This window comes from Dromiciops gliroides, chromosome 4, assembly GCF_019393635.1.
Source record: "Dromiciops gliroides isolate mDroGli1 chromosome 4, mDroGli1.pri, whole genome shotgun sequence".
Classification (NCBI taxonomy): domain Eukaryota; kingdom Metazoa; phylum Chordata; class Mammalia; order Microbiotheria; family Microbiotheriidae; genus Dromiciops; species Dromiciops gliroides.
In genome coordinates this window covers 360,234,835-360,254,715 of record NC_057864.1, presented here as the reverse complement: position 1 = coordinate 360,254,715, position 19,881 = coordinate 360,234,835, and the positions used below count along the sequence as shown (strand labels likewise).

At 37.7% G+C, this 19,881-nt stretch overlaps 1 protein-coding gene across 1 annotated transcript in view; it reads right to left on the bottom strand.

The window, feature by feature from the left end:
• Positions 1–220: 220 nt before the first annotated feature.
• Positions 221–19,881, bottom strand: part of HINT3 (histidine triad nucleotide binding protein 3) — a 28,311-nt gene continuing 8,650 nt past the window's right edge. The window contains exons 2-5 of the mRNA XM_043963413.1: positions 12,658–12,775; positions 8,584–8,653; positions 4,332–4,458; positions 221–2,883 (exon numbers count right to left, since the gene is read on the bottom strand). Of these exons, the coding sequence (XP_043819348.1) occupies positions 2,836–2,883; positions 4,332–4,458; positions 8,584–8,653; positions 12,658–12,775 (363 nt within the window). The 3' untranslated portion in view covers positions 221–2,835. The remainder of the gene's footprint in view (positions 2,884–4,331; positions 4,459–8,583; positions 8,654–12,657; positions 12,776–19,881) is intronic.

Sequence of the window (19,881 nt, the reverse complement as noted above, 5' to 3'; positions counted from 1 at the left end):
GCAGCATGGCCAACTCCACTAACAAATGCACTAGATTCAAACTGAAGAGCCTCCCCTAAAAATAATCTAGATGGTGAACAGACGTTTATTAAATTTAACTGTCTTGTTTTACTCTCATGTCTGAGACCCTGGAAACATCTAAACCTGACCCATCTCTAGCTCTGGTCTAAGTGTGGGCTGATATTTTGTACAGTAAAATAATATTCCAGAAAAGCATGACTTGACACAAAGTATTTTTAATTTTTACTTACTTTTCCTCTTTCACATTATTTTATGTGGCTCATTACTAACAATCTAGCATAGCTCACAATTCAGTAGTTATATAGTACCACAGTATTCATAAGTAATATTTTCAATACAACCATAATATTTTTGTAAAAGCTTACAAATTATTATTATTATTATTATTACTATTATTTTGCTTACCAAATCTTGACGACAGCTCATGGGACCTTTTCAATCTATTTTACTGAAAAGGCCAAGTGAAAAGTTTAGTAAACTGAAAAACATTAGCTTCTGGCAGCAAACGTGATAGGCTTCCAATAAAAATGGTTTCCTCATTTTCCTTAGGGTTTCCAATTGGAAGGCGGAGAAAAAATTGTTATCTGAAAGTTTATTGTATGTATATTTACACATTAATGAACCATCTAGTAGAGCTTACACTACTTTGGAAAATCTAAAACTGTATAATAGCACCATATCACTGTCTGTTACATATGCATATTTAGCTATGGCCACTGGAGTCCATTAAATCAGTTTAAGTTAAAGAACCTGGAAAGCTGCCCAAAGGGTGAGAAGCAAGAATGATTTATAAAGACAAAGACACTGAAAGTGCTTTCACTGACAAGGCAGATTTACTATGAGCTCTCTCCAGAAAGCCAAGCCAAAATATACCTCATACTCAACCACATTTTTAGCTCCAAGCCTCCCAACTCAGCAATGGATAGAGAACTTGGAAAACTGGGGTTCTGATTCTTCTGCCAATACACATCTTGCTATGTGACCTTGGGAAGGTCAAGTAACTATTCTGGAACTCAGTTTCCATATAATAAGAGTTGGATCAGATGATATCTAAGGTTTCTTCAAACTTAAACATTCTCTAAGTCTATGGTGTACAATCCATGACCCTATTTCCAAGTTTCCAAAATCCAGTAATTAAAATTAAATTTTGAAGCTCATTTTAATCTTGAACTAATAATAATAATAATAATGGAAAACAGGACTCAAATGAAATCCTTCACTAAGCTATCTTCATTAAGTGCCAGTTTTGTTTGGTATAAATACTCCATTAATTAAAACTACTGCTTCTTCAGTAACAATAGACAAACTCTGATAGCCAAGACTAAATACCATTCCATTCCAACACAGAGGCTCTAATCCTATGCATTTATATTCATCATATAATACTATAATCCTCTGCAAACAATACATTACTATTCACTCATTTATTATTTTGAGTGTTAGAGAGGTACTGAAATGAACTAGCACTTCCTTCTTTTTCAGCAATGTACCCAATGAAATAATTTTATTCATTTTTGTCCAGACCTATGATTTCATTAGTGTGGGAAACTGCTGGGGTGGAAACTCTCTCTACCAATGCAATCAGAAACATATCTCTAACTTTTGTTCTTAGAGAGTTGCACTGGGGATCATGAAATCTCAAGGGATCATGAAAGTTTAAGTAACTTGCTCATGGTCACAAAGCTAGGATATATTAAGAGGCAGGTCTTGTGATCTCTAAGGCTAGTCGTCCATACATTACACCACCTTGCGTCTCTTTAATTTTATAGGCATCAAACAAAATCCCCTATTTTATTTCACTATTTCTATAAATGCTAATAAGCAGGTTTTGGGGTGGGGAGGTGATAGGAGTAGTTAGAAGAAATTAAATAGGAAGAACAAATTTATTCATTTTTGATCCAACTTCTTCCTTCAGGTAGGAAAAAGTGTGTAATACATTCATATCATCAGTTTACATATTATAAGGATTTCTTCCCCAACTCATGTCATTATAGTTAAAAACGTTACCCATTACAATGAACTCTATTATAAAAAAATTAATGAGTACACTGCTAGAAATCATGCTCACACCGTTTAGGAAACCAACGATGAACTACATGGAGAAAAGCTGAATTTTAAAATGTGGGAAGCATTCTGATCCATTACAAAGGTAAGTGGTGTCACACATAAGCAACCCTTTTAGTCCAAGTTACTAGAATCCTTAAGTGATAGTTTGTCAATGCATTAGTATATTACTTAAGTGGGAAGAGGTTAAAGTGGATAAGGAATAGTTACTGCTAAATTAGAAAACCGATTTGGGAATAAATAACTTGGTTTAAGTCTCTTTTCCTTTCCTATCCTGTCACACAATAGCACATAGCCAGGTACTACTATTACAGAAAGAAACTGTTATAAATACTTAATAAATAATAAAAATGGGTTTGAAAAAAGAACTTGAACAGAATTTCTTGGTGGTGTGACCTTTTTTAGAAACACATTTAAAAAGCACTATTAGAAATCATCTATTCAGATATGAAAACAACTCCTTATGTGTATACACTTATCTATGTATATAGAACTGTTCTTGATAAGTTTTACTGTGATTTTACTTGTAATGTTTTACATAGACATTCTCCATTAAAACATTCACAAGGTCACTAAGTATGTGAACTATAATCACATTAAGACTCAAACATAGGTTTTCATATCTCAGAGCAGAAGATTCTAAACTGCTTCAGAAGGCCTGTCACTAAACACAACCAGCTATACAATGGCAAAGAGATTCCTAAGCACCAAAGACTTTAGTTTACTGGGAGCCAAGATCAAAACAACTCTTCATCTGGTAGCACTTCTAGCCTGTAGTCGTTCAATCAGCTGATCAGCCTGCAAACATTAAGAAGGAAAAATGTCATTTGCTCTGTCAAATTATCTGTAACGAAGGCCAATTATATACAAGCAAATGTCTTGTCCTTCCCTATAAAGTGTGAGTTCCATGACAGCAAAGACTCTTGCTTCTCCCCCTGTATTCAGAAGGTTGCTTTGCACACAGTTAAGCATTTAATAAATGTTTTTTGATTCATTCCTTCATTCATTCCTATGCAAACCCTATACAACTGAACTGGTTTCTGCTTACTAGAAAATTTGGTCAAAGTCTCTAAATATAACATAAATTGTTTTACATTGTTAAAGCAAGCTTTTATCGGATAGAATGCTGGACTTAGGGGTTCAAATCCTACCTCTGCCTCTCACTAGGTGTGCGACCATGGGCATATATCACATACCCTTTGTGAGTGTAAGCTTCTTCATCTATAATATATGAAAAATAATACCTGTAATGCCTGCCTCACAGGGTTATTTTGAGGCTCAAGTAAGATGATACAGATTGTTCCAAAGTCTTACTGCAGTCTTAAGCTGCTTATTAAACTACTATATAGCATTTTGTAAATCTTAAAGCATTTCCTAGGTATCAGTTATTTTTCTTTCAAATGCCCCCAACAAAGAAGTTAATTATGTAACTAAAGGTGCAAGTCCAAACTTTTTAAAAGAAAAGTTAATTTTTAATTTTTTTTTTCATTTTTAGAGTTTTTTTCAACTATTTTATAAAATGTAGACCCTTTAGTACTTCTTGGTGGACACTTTGGAGTATTTACTACTGTCTTTACTTTCCCTCAGAACCATTCTACTGCACATTAATAAATGCCCATTTACTTCTACTCATTTTCTCCAAAGAATATAAAAAAAGCTTCACTTTGGAAGAGAATGTGATTGAGAACCCCACAAATATTTCTTGAAAAACAAACTCAATCAAATCATTTGGGGGATACAGTTTAGAAGGTAAAAGCTGGCACATAAAATATGAGTTTCCAGATACCAAGCACCATCATTTAACTTTTTAGCACTACAACAAGCATATACTACTTAATGATAAATTAACCAGGTATGGCCATTAGTCTTCACTAGGAGTAGCTAAAATCTAAGTTACACAGCTGATTGTATTTATTTGAGATGCCTAAGGCCAGAGTCACATGACTAAAACAGCTGGGACCTATTTTTCTCAAACTGGCAGCGAATCTCAGTTAGTTTAGGCATAGAACATGGGGTCATGGTATCTCCCTATAACCAGTCACCCTACTATCAAAAGCCCCTTCTAATCTTAAGAAGATTTTCCTAGTTCCCTTCCCTCTTTCCCAACACAATTTTGATGAGTTAGAGTAGACCTGTCAGTTAGGAATAATACTACTCAGAGGAAGGGAAGTTATAGGAGGTAGAGGATAAGGAAAGAGATGTTCAATCCTGTATCTCTCAAATGTTGTTAAGTCAACAATACTTACTGTGATGAACCAGTATGAATTGATTCTATAAACCAATCTGGATAAGAAGCCCATTTGACTAGCTGGTGCCAGGACATGAAGATGCAAATGGGATATGGAGCAGAATGGAGGCCAGTGGAAACCCATTCTGAAACAGAGAAGCAGTGAATGAGGAGCTAACCCATTAATTTGGGACAATCGTTCAACTCTATTAAAGGATCCATCTATTTTAAAAACCTTGTCCTAGGGGTATATTTGATGCCCCGGGGGTATATCTGATATTCAAACTTAGTGCTCCCAGAAGGTGGCAGTTTATAGTAGCTTGGGGCAAGCTCTTTAAAAATTCCATTTGTGTTCCTTTTACACAAGACTCCTTCCAAAGCAGTGGTTCTCAAGCTTTTCCAGAGAGGAAGAATCCCTTAAGTTTAAAAACAAAAAAAGGCAGAAATCTTATGGTAAAATTCTCTAAAATTGTTATATTAAATACCCACTAATAAACAACGTGAGGTCCATTTAACAAAAACAAAAAGAAAGAAAAGAAAAAGCTTAAGGTGGTTTCAGGATTCCTTGGAGCACAGTAAGAAACACTGCTCTTAAGTATCACTCCTACGTTAAACCTAAAAAACAGGGCTATGAAGACACTATAAACACCAGGGTTGATCTTTCATTCAATCAGCAGAGGGCGCTCTTGTCTTTGTCAAAAGCTGAACCTAAGTCCAAGCCTTTTCAAGAACAATTTTAGAATATATTAAGGACATATACAGGCACACTTCATTTTAAGGAAACACTGTAGATCAACTATACACAAGCATCTGATTTTACTCTGAAAATAAGAGGGTTGGTGGTTTTTTTTTTGGTTTGTAAAAGAGTTTACAATAGAATTCTTTTAAATACTAAGTTTTCCAAAGGGTTTAAAATATTTCACTTACAAAAAATTCTATTTACATACAACTTCAAAGGAACATATAATGTGAACAAAGGAATACATAATCATAACAACCATTCTGCTATCCAACAGCATAATAACAAATACTTATGAAGTGCCCACCACCTAACATTCTAAACCACAAGCAGAGGCTACAGGGAGGACAAATGCTTCTTTATACATAATCACTACTAGAGAACCTGAGGGAAAAACAGGCACACCAATACACTGCTGTTGGATCTATAAATTGGTCAAACGGTTCTGGAAGGCAATTTGGAATTATTCAAAATGTGCGATGAAGATATCCCTACCCTTTGGCCAAGAAATTCCACTACTAGGTATATTTCCCAAGGAGGTCTGACGTGGAAATGTCCCACATCTTTTTGTGTTTTGTTTTGTTTTTTTTAACTTAATTGGAGTTAAGTGACTTGCCCAGGATCACACAGCTAGTAAGTGTTAAGTGTCTGAGGCTGGGTTTGAACTCAGGTCCTCCTGACTCCAGGGCCAGTGTTCTATCCACTACGCCACCTAACTGCCCTGAAATGTCCCACATCTAACAAAAAGTTCATAGCAGAACTTTTTGTTTTAGCAAAAGTTAGAAACAAAGCAGGTACCTATGAAGTTGAATCAATTTTGAGATATGAAAGTAGTGAAATATAATTCCACCATAAGAAATAATGAATATGAGAAATGTAAAAGAACTTGGAAAGACTTGATATATGTATGAAATGATGTAGAATGAAAAAAGCAGATTTGGAGAACAACATTTATAATGACCTCATTTTAAAAATTTTTTTTGGTCCAGACCTGTCATTTCATAGGGAACTCTGAGTGAGGAAACTCCTTCCACCAATGAAGATCAGCAACTGACCAGTAATTAATTCTCAAGGAGGTGCCTGGGGTTTAACTGACTTATCTAGAAACTGCTTTAAGAGAGGTTTAAGTGACATATCTAGAAACAAAAAAGATAGTATGTTCCAGATGCAGGACTTGAAGCAGGAACCTCCTGACTATGAGGCTGGCTCGCCTAGGTGATCCTGCAAAGGAAAAGAACCCTACAAGATAGTGGATTGAAGATTAATATAAAAGTCATTCTTGATTCCAGAGGTTCCTTTAACCTCTGAAACCTAAGTTTCCTCAACTGTAAAATTATGAAGGCCAGCAATTCCATCTCTAAGGTCCCTTCCAACTCTATATCTACCTGTGTTTCTCTAAGGATGAAAATTATACTCTTGGTAAAGAGGTGTAAAATGTTGCACACACTATCAGACATGGTCTATACCTCAACTGGTTTTGCTTAACTGCTTTTCTTGTTTATAGGGGAGTGGCCTAGTAGCAAGGTATTGTAAACAGCAATGACGTTAAAAATAAAATTAAAAGCAAGAATGAAAAAGTTTTGTTTAATAAATAAATAGGCAATTCTCCTTTAGGAAGAGAAGAGTGAAGGCTATGAAGTGAAAACCAGAGGTGGAAATTACTGAAAAAATTCACTAGTTGGTGGAACTTGCCATAGGAGAGTAATAAATAATTCATCTAATCTCACATTTCTATAGTACATGAACATTTTCAAAGCACAAGTACTTTCCATTTTTATGTCTGGATTAATCCATTTTTAAGACATCCCTGAAACTTAGTTTTCTCAAACTTAAGGGGAGAGGGGATGTTAGAGACCCAAAAAAGAGGGTTCATATGTATAAAATATATTTATAGCAGTGATTTTTGTTACAGCAAAAAAAAAAATAGAAACTGAGGAGATGCTAATTAATTGGGAGAATTAACAAATTATGGCATGTGAATATAATGGAATATTACTGTCCCATAAGAAACTGACTTTCAAAAAAAAGAAAAAGAAATTGACTTTCAGGGAAACCTCTTAAGACTTTTATATGGATTGATACAGAGTAAAGTCACAAGAACAAGTTATGAAATAACAACAGTATAAAGAAAAAACAATTTTGAAAGACTAAAAGGCTTTGAAAAATATAATGGCTAGCTATGATTTGAAAGGACTGTTGATAAAGCATACTATTCCCTATTCAGAAGGAAGCGATGGATTTAAGGTACAGAATGAGACAAGGTTTGGGGTATATGGCCAGTGTTTTGCTCTATATGGCACATGCTACAAGGAGTTTTTATTTTTGTTTTTCAATTGAGGATGGGGAAGATAAAAGGAGAAAAGAAGGGAGAGAAAAGCTATTAATGGGTTTACTGCTCTCCCCCCCCCAAAAAAAAAGATAAGGCTAAGAGTCATTGAAGCATTTTTAAATGCATAAAAAAGAATAGAAGGAAGTCCAGAACTTTCCTTCACAGTCAAGCAGGATACCTTTGAAAGTTACTTGTTAGGGGTAGCTAGGTGGCGCAGTGGATAAAGCGCGGGCCCTGAATTTAGGCGGACTTGAGTTCAAATTCAGCCTCAGACACTTGGCACTTACTAGTTGTGTGACCCTGGGCAAGTCACTTAACCCCCATTGCCCCGACCAAAAAACAAAGCAAAACAAGAAAGTTACGTGTTGAATTTAGCATATATCTAAAAGGAAAAGACAGTATAAAATAAGTGTCACCGTTTCACATATAGTCTTCTTTTCCTGTTGATAATTTATATAAGAAAATGTTTATTTTTAAGCTCAGAATGTTTTTAAAAAATAAAAATATAAAGGTCGGATTAGATGCCCTTTGAACTCTAAATCTATGATCACAGATTAAAGGTATAACCTTGAATCCCAGAATCAGACTTCACAGAGCACTTTATACCTACCTATGGAACTGAGAGTGAGGGATTGAAGGAGGATATGTGGGTGCCAGAGAACGAACAAGCACACACACGTGCGAGCGTGCATGTGTGTACACACGCACACACACACACACAGCATATGTCTTGCTAATATTTGTATCTTTTGCTCACTCCCCACCACCTTGCCTTAACCTGGTTCACATAAGGGCCAATTAACGAATGTTTAATTGAATAGGGTTTCATAAATATCTCATTTGGGTTTTCCTGCTGATTTCTTACAACTTCAGAAGCTTTTGATATTGAAACAGACTGTGCACATTAGTGAATGAAAACATTGTTTAAAAAAAGCACTAAGGTAGAATTTTGCATAAATTCTTGCATTCATTCCTTTAGCAGTTATATGATCAATTTCAATTCAATTACAGTAGAAAAAGTAGTGAGAGTACAACAGGTATACACACCAGCAACAAATTCTTAATATCAATTTCAGTTCTCAAAAGACAATTAAATTTTCTATTTGAGGAACGATGGGCTGTCAACTTTGCTTTCATTATCTGATAAGCAATTATCTTATAAAATTAATTATTCCCCATAGTCATAGCTGGTTATACTCATACCTCACATCACTCAGGTCAGTGACATTTTTCTGCTGAAGAACGGTTTTTCCGACAGTAACCATTTTCTCCACTGTAAAAAGGAAAAAGAACTACCCTTAGCAAACACTAAGATGTCAAGTATACTACAATACATTAATTCTTCTGGTCTGTATCAAAAGTTTAAAAAAAAAAACAACTAAAGAAACCTAAAGAAAATGGACAGACTACTACCTCAGTCAGTTTTTTGCGCACAAGCAACTTCTCCCCCCACAAAGAATCGTATTATTTGGGATCCTCCTCCTACCAGAAAGGGCAATAACTTTAGTCAGAGAAACACTCACCCAGAATTCAGACTAAAAATAAAACTCAAAGAATGAATTAGCCAGGGTCACTATGGACTTCATTTTTCCTCACTAAAGGAATACCAGATCCCATACAAAATCCATCTCCAAATGTATCCAAACTAGCAGGATTAACGGTAACAATATACCATTTAAAAGAGCTCAGCAGCTACTTCAGAAGCAACAGGTGAAACTTACGGCATCTTAACAAGTGAAATGCTACTTATCTGGTTTCCACAACAACATAAACATACTGAATTTGTTTTAGGTGAAAACATAAGAGACAAACTATGATTCACCAGAATATATCTTACATCCTAGTACAGTGATAGGAAATAATCATAAAAATTAAAAATACAATTACACTAACTCATTCTTCTGAACTAAAAAAAAAAAAAAAACAGTTCCAAGAACTAGGTTTGGGAGGAAGAAAGGGGTAGAAGAAGTATACTCAGCTCCCTACCTTGATGAAAAATACAAAAATGAAAAGTAAGCAGTCTATTTTCAGGGACTGATTAAAAAAGGAAATTGCAGGATATATCCTAGGTTCAGTTTAAATTCAGATCTATCTCCTCTAACTTGAAAATCTATAGGACTTCTTAACCTGGGGTCTGATGCATTTGGTTTTTAATTTTGATAATATTTCAATATAACTGGTTTCCTTTGTAATCCTATGTATTGTTAAGGCAACCAGGTGGCAAAGCGGCTAGTGTTGGGATTAAAAGTCAAGAAAACCTGAATTCCAATATTGCTGTCAAGTCATTTAACCCCTTGGTCTGTTTCCTCTTCTGTAAAATGCGAAAAATAATAGTACCAAGCTCAGAGTTACTGTGAGAATTAAATGAAATAACACAGGGAAAACACTTTGCACACTTTAAAGTGCTGTATAAATGTATAAACCATCATTTATTCTGTATTTAAAAATGTAATTCTGAGAAGGAGATGATGAAACAAAATTGATCTGGAGCAACATAAAACACCTGATGCACTACAAGATCTTAAACTTCCTTTTGAATAAAAGATTAGATGGTATTTAATGTAGCTAAGTGTTTATTGAAATCTAATTCCTTGAAAATGGTTACTATCTAGTAATAATGCAGGCATTAGCAGTCACCCTGATTATTAAATTAAGCAGAAAGCCATATTTCCCAAACACTGCATACAAACAATGTATTATGAAAACTGGTCTATGATGAAAAAGTATACAGACTAAACGATTAGATAATCTTTCTTTCTTTTCTTTCTCTTTCTTTTTTTGCAGGGCAATGGAGGTTAAGTGACTTGCCCAGGGTCACACAGCTTCTAAGTTTCAAGGATCTGAGGCCACATTTGAACTCAGGTCCTCCTGAATCCAGGGCTGGTGCTTTATCCACTGTGACACCTAGCTGCCCCCAGTAATCTTTCCATATTTGCAGAATATAACAAAACAATGTCGATTTACAATAGTTGTTAAAACTGATTACATAAAATACCTCTATTTACTATCAACCTGCTGCTACTCTGTGAATCAAGTTTCTAATAAACTGATCTCTAATCTAAACCTAGTGACAATAACCACAAACATGAACCTGGAACCCTTAAATAAAAATAAAGAAACACTGTTAAATACTGGAGAAGGAAATGGCACACCATTCCAGTATCTTTGCCAAGAAAACCCCAAATGGGGTCACAAAGAATTGGACACAACCTTAAACAACTGAAAAACAACAAAAAGCATTAAATCTGGTCCAAATTAATTCAAACAATCCCAGAGCTTGGTAGGGAAGTAAGTTACTAGTTACAAGTTAGGCACATTTTTTAAGGGAGGCATTGCGGTGGTACTGAGCACCTAGCATATAGACAAAGGCCCTGGGTTTGCTATATGAAACCTGGAGCAAGTCACTAAAACTTCCATGAGCCTCAGTCCTTACCTATCAAACAAGAGGAGGCCCCTGAGGTTCCTTTTAAGTTTTATGTCTATGATCCTACAATATTCTGAAGATCACTATTGCTCCAAGACATTATGCAGGTACCTCCTAGAATTGCTCAATTTGTCTAGCATCCAAGGTAGCTTAAAATAGTTAGCCAACAGATGCCAGGCTCTGCTAACAAGAAAAATCACAGCAAACTTAGAGCCCAAGTAACTTAAGGTACAAAAGGCTGTGGGGTAAAAAGGCAGCAGAACTGGGAGCGGGACACTATATATCATAAACATAGACCTACTCTTTCACCAGTAGCAAAAGTTGATCACCAGGCTCCCAACTCGACAAGGTTCCAGTGTTTCAGTGACCATGAATTTATACTATGAGCCTGGAAGTAACATGTAGCAAACTAGGTTCAGTACAAAAGGAAAGAAACAAGCATTTATTAAGCATCACCTGTGTGCCAGGCACCATGCTAAGTGTTTTACAACTATTATCTCAATCAGGCCAGTCTGTGCTGGTTTATCATAGAGATCCAAGTCACACCATCACATTCTCAAATCAAATTAATATTGCTTGTCCAAAATTTCTAATCCAAGATGATATCACCATAAATGATGTGAGAAAATAGTGGGTTTAGGGAAGCCCAGAGGCCTTGCTTGACAGCATAATATTGGGACTGATTGGATTTACTTTGCTGATTAACTCACTTAAAGTTGACTTGATTGAAACCACACCTACCTGAGAGCCTGGCCCTCAGGGGGTGTGTTCTCTGAACTCTACCTCAGCTGCCCATGGGCCACCCTCAAGTCCAGTGAACCAATGGATTTGGGTGATGCTAGTCAGTTAGCTTGAAGCAGTGTGTAAGGGCCGCCTCTTGTTGGGACCTGGAGGAAGCTTCTGGTCACACAGGGAGAGAGACTTCCTTTTTGGCCTAAGATGCATAGGTGAAGGTGCCTTTTTCTCTCTTCTTCCCTAGATCCCAGCGAGGCTTTCCTAACTTTCAGGGCAATGTGCTCTATCTTTACTAATACCTTATATACTTTAATAAATGCTTAATGCCCCAATGATGGGGTGAGAGTGGGGATAAGCTCCCACTCTCTATAAAATGCTCCAATAGCGTGCGTCTCAAATAGCCTCTAACAACCGAAGCCCAGCTCCTGGCCTTCTCGTGGCAGAACTGTTACCACTAACAGGAGAAGGGGTGAAGGCGAGTCACTGGCGCCTTAAAACCAGTCGCTTAGGGCTGGTGGGGCTCATTAGCCTTGGCAGGCAACCTGCCTAGGGGAAAGAAACCCTGATTTTAAACCTCTGCTGCCTTGCGGCTATACCCACATATGGGAAAGGCTTCAGGAGTTAAGCCCGAGGAAAAATCAGGAGTCAGAGTCCCTCAAGCACTTGGATGTTGGACATCACATCCCTCTGGCAACTCCTGCCGCAGTACTGGTGCCAAACTGTATTGGCTCTGCCTCTCCTTTAGATCCACCAGTGTCACAGAGAGGGAAAACCTGCTGCATGGGCAACAGCTTGTTTTCCATATTGATCCGCCTAGGCCAGCCCCCTGGAGAGGACACTCTAGCTACTCCTCATGGGGTAGATACAACACGGGATGCGGCAGTTACAGGTTATAAGTCACTCAGGAGCTGCGGCTCCCTTATCAGACTGCACAGCCACACTGTGGCCTGTAGCTCTTCAAGGCGCTGATCCATGGTCGTCCACGACTGGTGGAGGCCTACTACTAGCTAATTTCTAAATAATAAATATATGATAAACCCCAGATAATTTTCCTTATACTTTGGACAGTAATAGGGCGACCACATATAATTTTACACACCACAGATATAAAGTCTTACCTAAGGGTAAATCTTCTTTCTTTAGAGTTTTGCAGTTTCCAACGTGCTTCTTTGGCACAACAAGATAATGGTGTGGAGCCCCAGGTCTGATGTCTTGGAAGCAAACCAGGTCTTCAGGCTAATGGAATAAAACATACATTTTCATTTGTTATTCAATTAATCTTTTAAAAGCATTTCCTGGTTTTGAGGCACATGAGCAACAAGAAAGTAGACTAGACATTTTCTCTGATCTCCACAACCTCCAAAACAAAAATCATGTGCCAAAGATAAATTCAGTTGTTTCCACGGTCTAGGACACCCAGAATCCAAAAGAAGTAGCTAAAAAAAGAAAATCAAACCCCAGGAACTAACACCCATTGTCCCTCAGCTCACTTAGCACTCCTCCCCCACCTCCCAAATGTTACTAGCAGTGAAGCTGTACTAGTAGACCCAAGAATAGGACACAGACTTCATCAAAATCCATCCCAGTCTCCCCTCCCTCTTTCCAGTGATATAGGAACCTGTGGGTTCCAGGCTACAGAAGTCTGGGCTCCACCATCAGCTTGACCATAGCCCTTCAGGAACAAAAGCCTTCTAGGGATCTGCAATGTAGAAGCACCAGCACTGCAAAACTCTGAACTCCTGTGTTGGGTCAGAGAACTGAGGAACAGCGGGAGGGGGACAGGTCACCAGGGCAGGGAACTCTAGCCACAGAACATACTCTACCAAGCCAGAGGGAAGAGGTCGGCATCCAGCTGGGGCCAGTTCTGATGACCCAAAAGTCAGTTGGGGCAAAAACCTAGGCCGATGAAACATAAATTAAATTGCCTACTGTGGGAGAAGGCTAATACGTTTTGTGATCCAGTGCAGATCGAATCCCCCAGGAAGCCACAATCAGAGGGGAGAGTGTCAGGAAGTGAGTGATAAGGAAAATAAAGGGGTCAGATTATAAGTACCAAAGATTTCAGGAAGAAGATAACTCAAAGACCTTGAATTTTAACAGATAAATCAACAGGAAAAAAAAGTAACAGAAAGAAATATGGCCTCCAGATCTAGTAAACAAGTTAAGGCATCTATGAATAAGTATTTCAAAATAAAGGAAAACAATTCAACACTTGATGAAACAGAGAACCTTGTGAAATTTGAGAACATAGAACCACAACATGCTATTTCTGAGTAGTTTAAATGAGAATTATGAGAGCAGAATTTGTGTCCTACACAGCAAAAATAATGAAAAGAAAAACTTGAATCTGCAATGACAAGTCTCATCAAATTATTAAATGAGAGACCAAAATTGGGAATGCATATACACAGAAGAACCTAGAAGAGAAGCAAAAAAAAAATAACATTCAAAGAAAATATTTCACTATGTAAGCAAAACATACAGAACTCAAAGACAAGATGTGCAGTGACAACATAAAGATCATAAGTCTCTTGGAAAGGCATAACATCATAAACTAACACCATAACGAAGGAAATAGAAGAGAACTTCTGAACATGAAAAATGAAATTCCCAGATTATCTCCAGAATAAAGCCCAAGGCTGCAAACTCCAAGACACATAGTAGTTAAATTTAACAATTCAATTCAGAAACATGTTCTGTCATTTCCTAATGGTGTTTTGGCCCTGCCAAGAAACTATAAATCTCAAGTCTACTGGAAGTGGTGCTTAGATTAAAGCTGGATATACAGTGCCTCTCAAGGCAGGTTTTATAATTATATAGAAAATCTCTAAAGAAAAGCAGAAAATTAGCTTCAGGGGAATCTACATTTATCCCAGTGAACAAGAGAGTTGACTACAAAGTGAAACAAAGGAATCATGGAAAAAAAGGAAAAAAAAAGCAATCATTAAGATGTTCGGTGACACTTCATTATCAAGAATTCCAGAGTTCATGTTTTCTCTTCATTACTAATGGTATATGTGGGGGCAGCTAGGTGGGGCAGTGGATAAAGCACCGGCCCTAAATTCAGGAGGACCTGAGTTCAAAGCTGGCCTCAGACACTTAACACTTACTAGCTGTGTGACCCTGGGCAAGTCACTTAACCCCCAATTGCTTCACCAAAAGAAAAAATACTAATGGTATATGTGTTTTCTCTGACTCAAAAACATATTTTAAAGTTCTGGTTACCATACCATAAAAAGCAATGAGGTTTTTTTTATCTTTTGCATTTTACTTTCTTTTAATTTGGTCTTCCATTATAAAAAGAACTTTGGGCTTTATGTGGCAGTTATTGATGCAGGTGTTACAATTTAACTTTTTTTTTTAAGGGATTAGTTTACAATCACTGTTTTTCTGGTTTACCTTCTACAAGCCATTCAAAAGACTTTAGTATTCTGAAAAATATTTATCAATCGATCAAAAATTGTCCTTCCTCTGTGATTTTGTGCTTGGGGAGATGTAGACATAATCAATAAATAGCCTGCATACTCTGATGGTATACTTGAGAGATCAGAAGGCTTGCAACACATTGAGTATATCCCTTGTGGTCATCTTATAAGGCAAAGATATGTCACATAGGACGAACAATGAGCATATACTAACCATATCAATGAGATCACAGACACATTATACATTAGAATATACATAGCACTGCTATAACAACAGATCTCACATAAGCAAAAGATTAGCTTTTGGGGGGGGGGGCAGGGCAGTGAGAGTTATGTAACTTGCCCAGGGTCACACAGCTAGTAAGTGTTGACCAATTTGTTTTTTAAGAATAATCATTTCGGGGCAGCTAGGTGGCGCAGTGGATAAAGCACTGGCCCTGGATTCAGGAGGACCCGAGTTCAAATTCAGCCTGACACTTGACACTTACTAGCTGTGTGACCCTGGGAAAGTTACATAACCCTCACTGCCCCGCAAAAAAAAAAAAAAAAGAAGAATCATTTCACAATGTGTCTGAGAGACCCAAAGTTCACAAATAGAAATTTGCTATAGTGTCCCACACCCTAGAAGCAAGGAAGTTCATTCAACTAGAAAGGATAAGATTTTATTTTATTTTTTTGGTTTCAAAAAATCCCCCCAAATTCAATAGGGCACAATATTCGATTTAAGATATTAAATAGGCTATAAAGCTATCATTTTTGATGGGCCTATATCCACTGTGCCACCTAGCTTCCCCTGAAAGATTAGCTTTGACAGGTCAACAGTAAAACTTTTTGTTCTTACAGGACATTCATTCATTCATTCCTCTACTAAGGATGATTTTATCCCCCCATTCATTTAATAGACATTAACTGAGCAACTACTGTATCAAGCATGGTACAGTCACAGAGGGAGGCACACAATTTTAAGAGATACAGTTCTATGTTTTGGAGGCACGACCAATGTGGAATTTTGTTCATTGAAAATAATTAAATCACATTTTCAAAAAAAGAAAAGACATGGAAAAAAAAAGGCACGCATGGTTTCTACCTTCATGGAGTTCAGTGTTGGGAAAAGAATGATCTTCTATTATCCTCTTCCCTTTTATAAAATTAAAATTTAATTCAGGGCCCATGAAAATATACACATGTAACTGATATGAGGAGAAAGCATGTGGGTCCTTAGGATTCCTCTGTAAAGAATTACACTCTCGGGCAAGTCCTATTTAGGAATAAAAGAACAGGTTTATTGGTGTACCAGAGAAACTCGCCCGGAGGAAGGTTTTGGAGAAACAAAACGCTTTCCTCCCTGACTAACTTGGGGAGCGCTCTTTTATAGGATTCAGATAGCGTGGGTAAGAATGTCCCTTATTGGGTGATGGGCTGGGGTAGGTGATGATCAGTGGTGAGCAATCTGGTGATGGGCGTTAACTCCATCCTGGTGGGTCCAAGCTGTCTGCTGGTGGGCGGTTCCTGAGTCTTCTCCAGGTGTAGTCACGTCCAGCAGGATTACCTCATCCAGGTGGTTAGGAGGGCTGGAATGAGGGGGTGGTGGTCCTGGAGCATGCTCAGTTCGATCTGGTGCTGCTTATCTCTTTTGGGTGTGTCTGTCCTTGATGGAGCTCAAGGAGAGGCCTACTTGATTTCAAGGGAAAACTCCTGGGGTTTCAAGGAAAAAGTTCCTTGACCTCCCCAGACAACTTTTGGGGTAACCGGGGCCCATAATCCTCCCATAACATAACATTTCTGAATTAACACAGAGTCCCCTATTTCCTACTGGGATTATTTTCCCACAGTCACAGTAACTTTAAAACATAATATGGGGGGCGGCTAGGTGGCACAATGGATAAAGCACCGGCCCTGGATTCAGGAGTACCTGAGTTCAAATCCGGCCTCAGACATTGACACTTATTAGCTGTGTGACCCTCGACAAGTCACTTAACCCCCATTGCCCTGCAAAAAAACAAACAAGCAAAAAAACAATATGAGGGGCAGCTAGGTGACATAGTGGATAGAGCACCAGCCCTGGAGTCAGGAGGACCTGAGTTCAAATCTAGCCTCAGACACTTAACACTTACTAGCTATGTGACCCTGGGCAAGTCACTTAACTCCAATTGCCTCACCAAAAAAACCCAACAACAACAACAAAAAAACCCATAATATGAATAAGAAAAAACAATGTCACCCACCAGCAAACCTGCCTTCAATAAGAAAACCAAGAGAAGTGCAAGTGCCCTTTGACCCAGCAACATTACTACTAGGCTTTTACCCAAAGGGGGTAAAAGGGCTGAGGGAGTAGGAGACTATCAATGGCTGGAAGAAATTAAGCTGTATGAATGTAATGAAATACTACTGTGCCATAAAAAATTATGAAACGTATGGTTTCAGAGAAACCTGGGAAAACTTGTATGAAACGATAGTGAGGGAACTGAAGAAAGATAAGAGAATAATTTCTGATGACAACATTTAGAGGATAAACAATTGTGAAGCAATTAAGAACTATGATTAATGCAATGACCAACTATTACAATGATGATGCATGCAGCCCACATTCTGACAGAGTTGGACTCGATGCAAAGTGAAATATATATTTTTGGAAATGGCTTACGTAGGAATTTGGTTTGACTATGCCTATTTGCTATAAGGGTGTTGTTTTTCATTTACTTTAATGGAGAGGAGGAGAATATAAAATCAGAGAAAATAAACATTTGTAAACTTTTAAAAGCACAAAAGAAAAAAAAGGAAAAATCGTGATTAGGCAAGTATGTATATTCCACATAGATCCTCAATCTCTTGACTACACTCTGGTCCTACAAGAGACTAAAAAACAAACAAACAAAAAACTCAGGCCCTTCAGATAATGGGCTCTTTGTCTTGCTGTTCCAACCTCTAGCAAGTAGCAAGGATGGAAATGGGAGAAGACAGCAAGAATCCAAGTATTAAATGTTTCCTCCTGTCTCATGACTGCTGCAAATAACCCAAATAAAGACTGTTAAAATGGGTGTTAGGATATTAGCTGCGCTGTCATTTTCTCTTAGAATACTTGCAGCTGAGACTGTTCTGATGATATGAGCCACCAATAAAAAAAAAAATTGTTCCATCATGGCCACACAACCTGCACCCCATCCCTCCACTCAAATTCTTCTTTTCCTCTACACATTAAAATGTTAATGGTACATTGTATCTGTTTTTCCTTCTGAATTTGGGAAGCATTTAGAGAAGGGTGGCAGAGGAGTATTACTCAGTAATCTGAATAATTATGGAAGGTTGTACAAGGTTGGATAAATGACTTAGAATCAAAAGACCTGGGTACTAGTCTTGATTTTAATAATTCTCTAGATGAACCTGAGGCAAGTCACTAATGTCACTAAGCTTCAGTTTAATTACATGTAAAATGAGGGTAACAGAACTTGCATTACATGAGAGACAGTTAAAAAGGGCTTAACTGCTTTCAAAGAGTTCAAAGCTCCAAACTCAGATGAACTATATCCCATGGTATTGAGAAAACTGTTAGGTATGGTTTCTGGGTCAGTGATCTTTGAAAAACTGGGAGAATGGGAGGTGCCTTAGGGGAAGAAATGAGCACCTGTTATCCATATTTTCAAGAAAAAAAAAGTGTGACCTCAATTCATGGCAAAATTCTGGAATATCATATTAAAGGAAAGGCTAGGGGACATCTAGGATAGGGAGCAATGGTGACAGAAGCCAGGCTAAATTGCTTTTTTGACAGTTACTAAATTGGTAAATCAAGGAAATACTATACATGTTTTACCTTGATTTCAGTAAAACACTATCTCGTGCTACCATTGTAGGAAAGCTAGAGAAGATATGGGCTAGATGTAGAAAACCACACTCAGAAAGCAGTTATAACAGGACAATAACAAGGAGGGAAATCTCTTTAGCGGCATGTCCCAGGGATCTGTCCTTGGCCTGGTGCTATTTCACTTTTTTTTTAAAAACCATAACCTGTGTAATGATTGAATCATTTGTAGTTTTCAGTGTTACACACCTGAATGAAAGCAAAGATGTCATGCTCATAAAATTTGTAGCCAACACAAAACTAAAATATTTGATAAGAATGAGGATCCAAAAAAAGATCCTAACAAAAAGAATGGGTGAAAATTAATATAAAATTCAATAGGCATAAATGTAAATCCCTACATTTGGAATCCCCCAAAAAAATTCAGGAGAGAAGTATGGCAGTTTATATGAAAGAAATCTGCAAACTTTAGGGGACTACAAGCTCATTATGAATCTACAGCTAGATCATTTATCAGGTTCTTGTTTGTCCTTTGTTTTTGAAGAGGAGCATGACTTTTGGAGGTGATGTTGTCATGACTTACAATGAACTGGATTTAAGAGAGGGAGGGCTGTGCAAAGTCATCAGCCTCACTTTCTGTTCCAGAAATAAGGAAAGCCATCCCTGCTAAATAACTCTCTGGAACTCAATGGCGATGTGTCAAAGACATGATCATTTATTTTCATTCTCTGGAGAATGGACACTTGCAAATAAGTGCTACAGTCAGCAAGTGCAGAGAGTGAGGGCTCTAAGGCCCCTTTTTAATCCCTAGTCCCCAACTCAGAACCATGTGATGTTTGCTGGAGGGGAGGGGAGGGAAGGGGGACTGACACCTTTGTCCTCAAATAGGTCTGGTGAAATGTAATCTGAATGGGTCCAGTTATATACTTATTGAGAGGAGACCATTACCCATTTCCTCACAAGAACCATCTGGGTCCAGTGGCAAGATGTACATCAGGATAACTAGAGATGATCCCAGATTAAGTGGGTATGTTGCTGAGGTATGCTGTTGAGGGGTTGGTTACCTGTTTAAATCTAGTTTGGATCATATAGATTCTGAGATGCCTTGCACTTTGAGATTC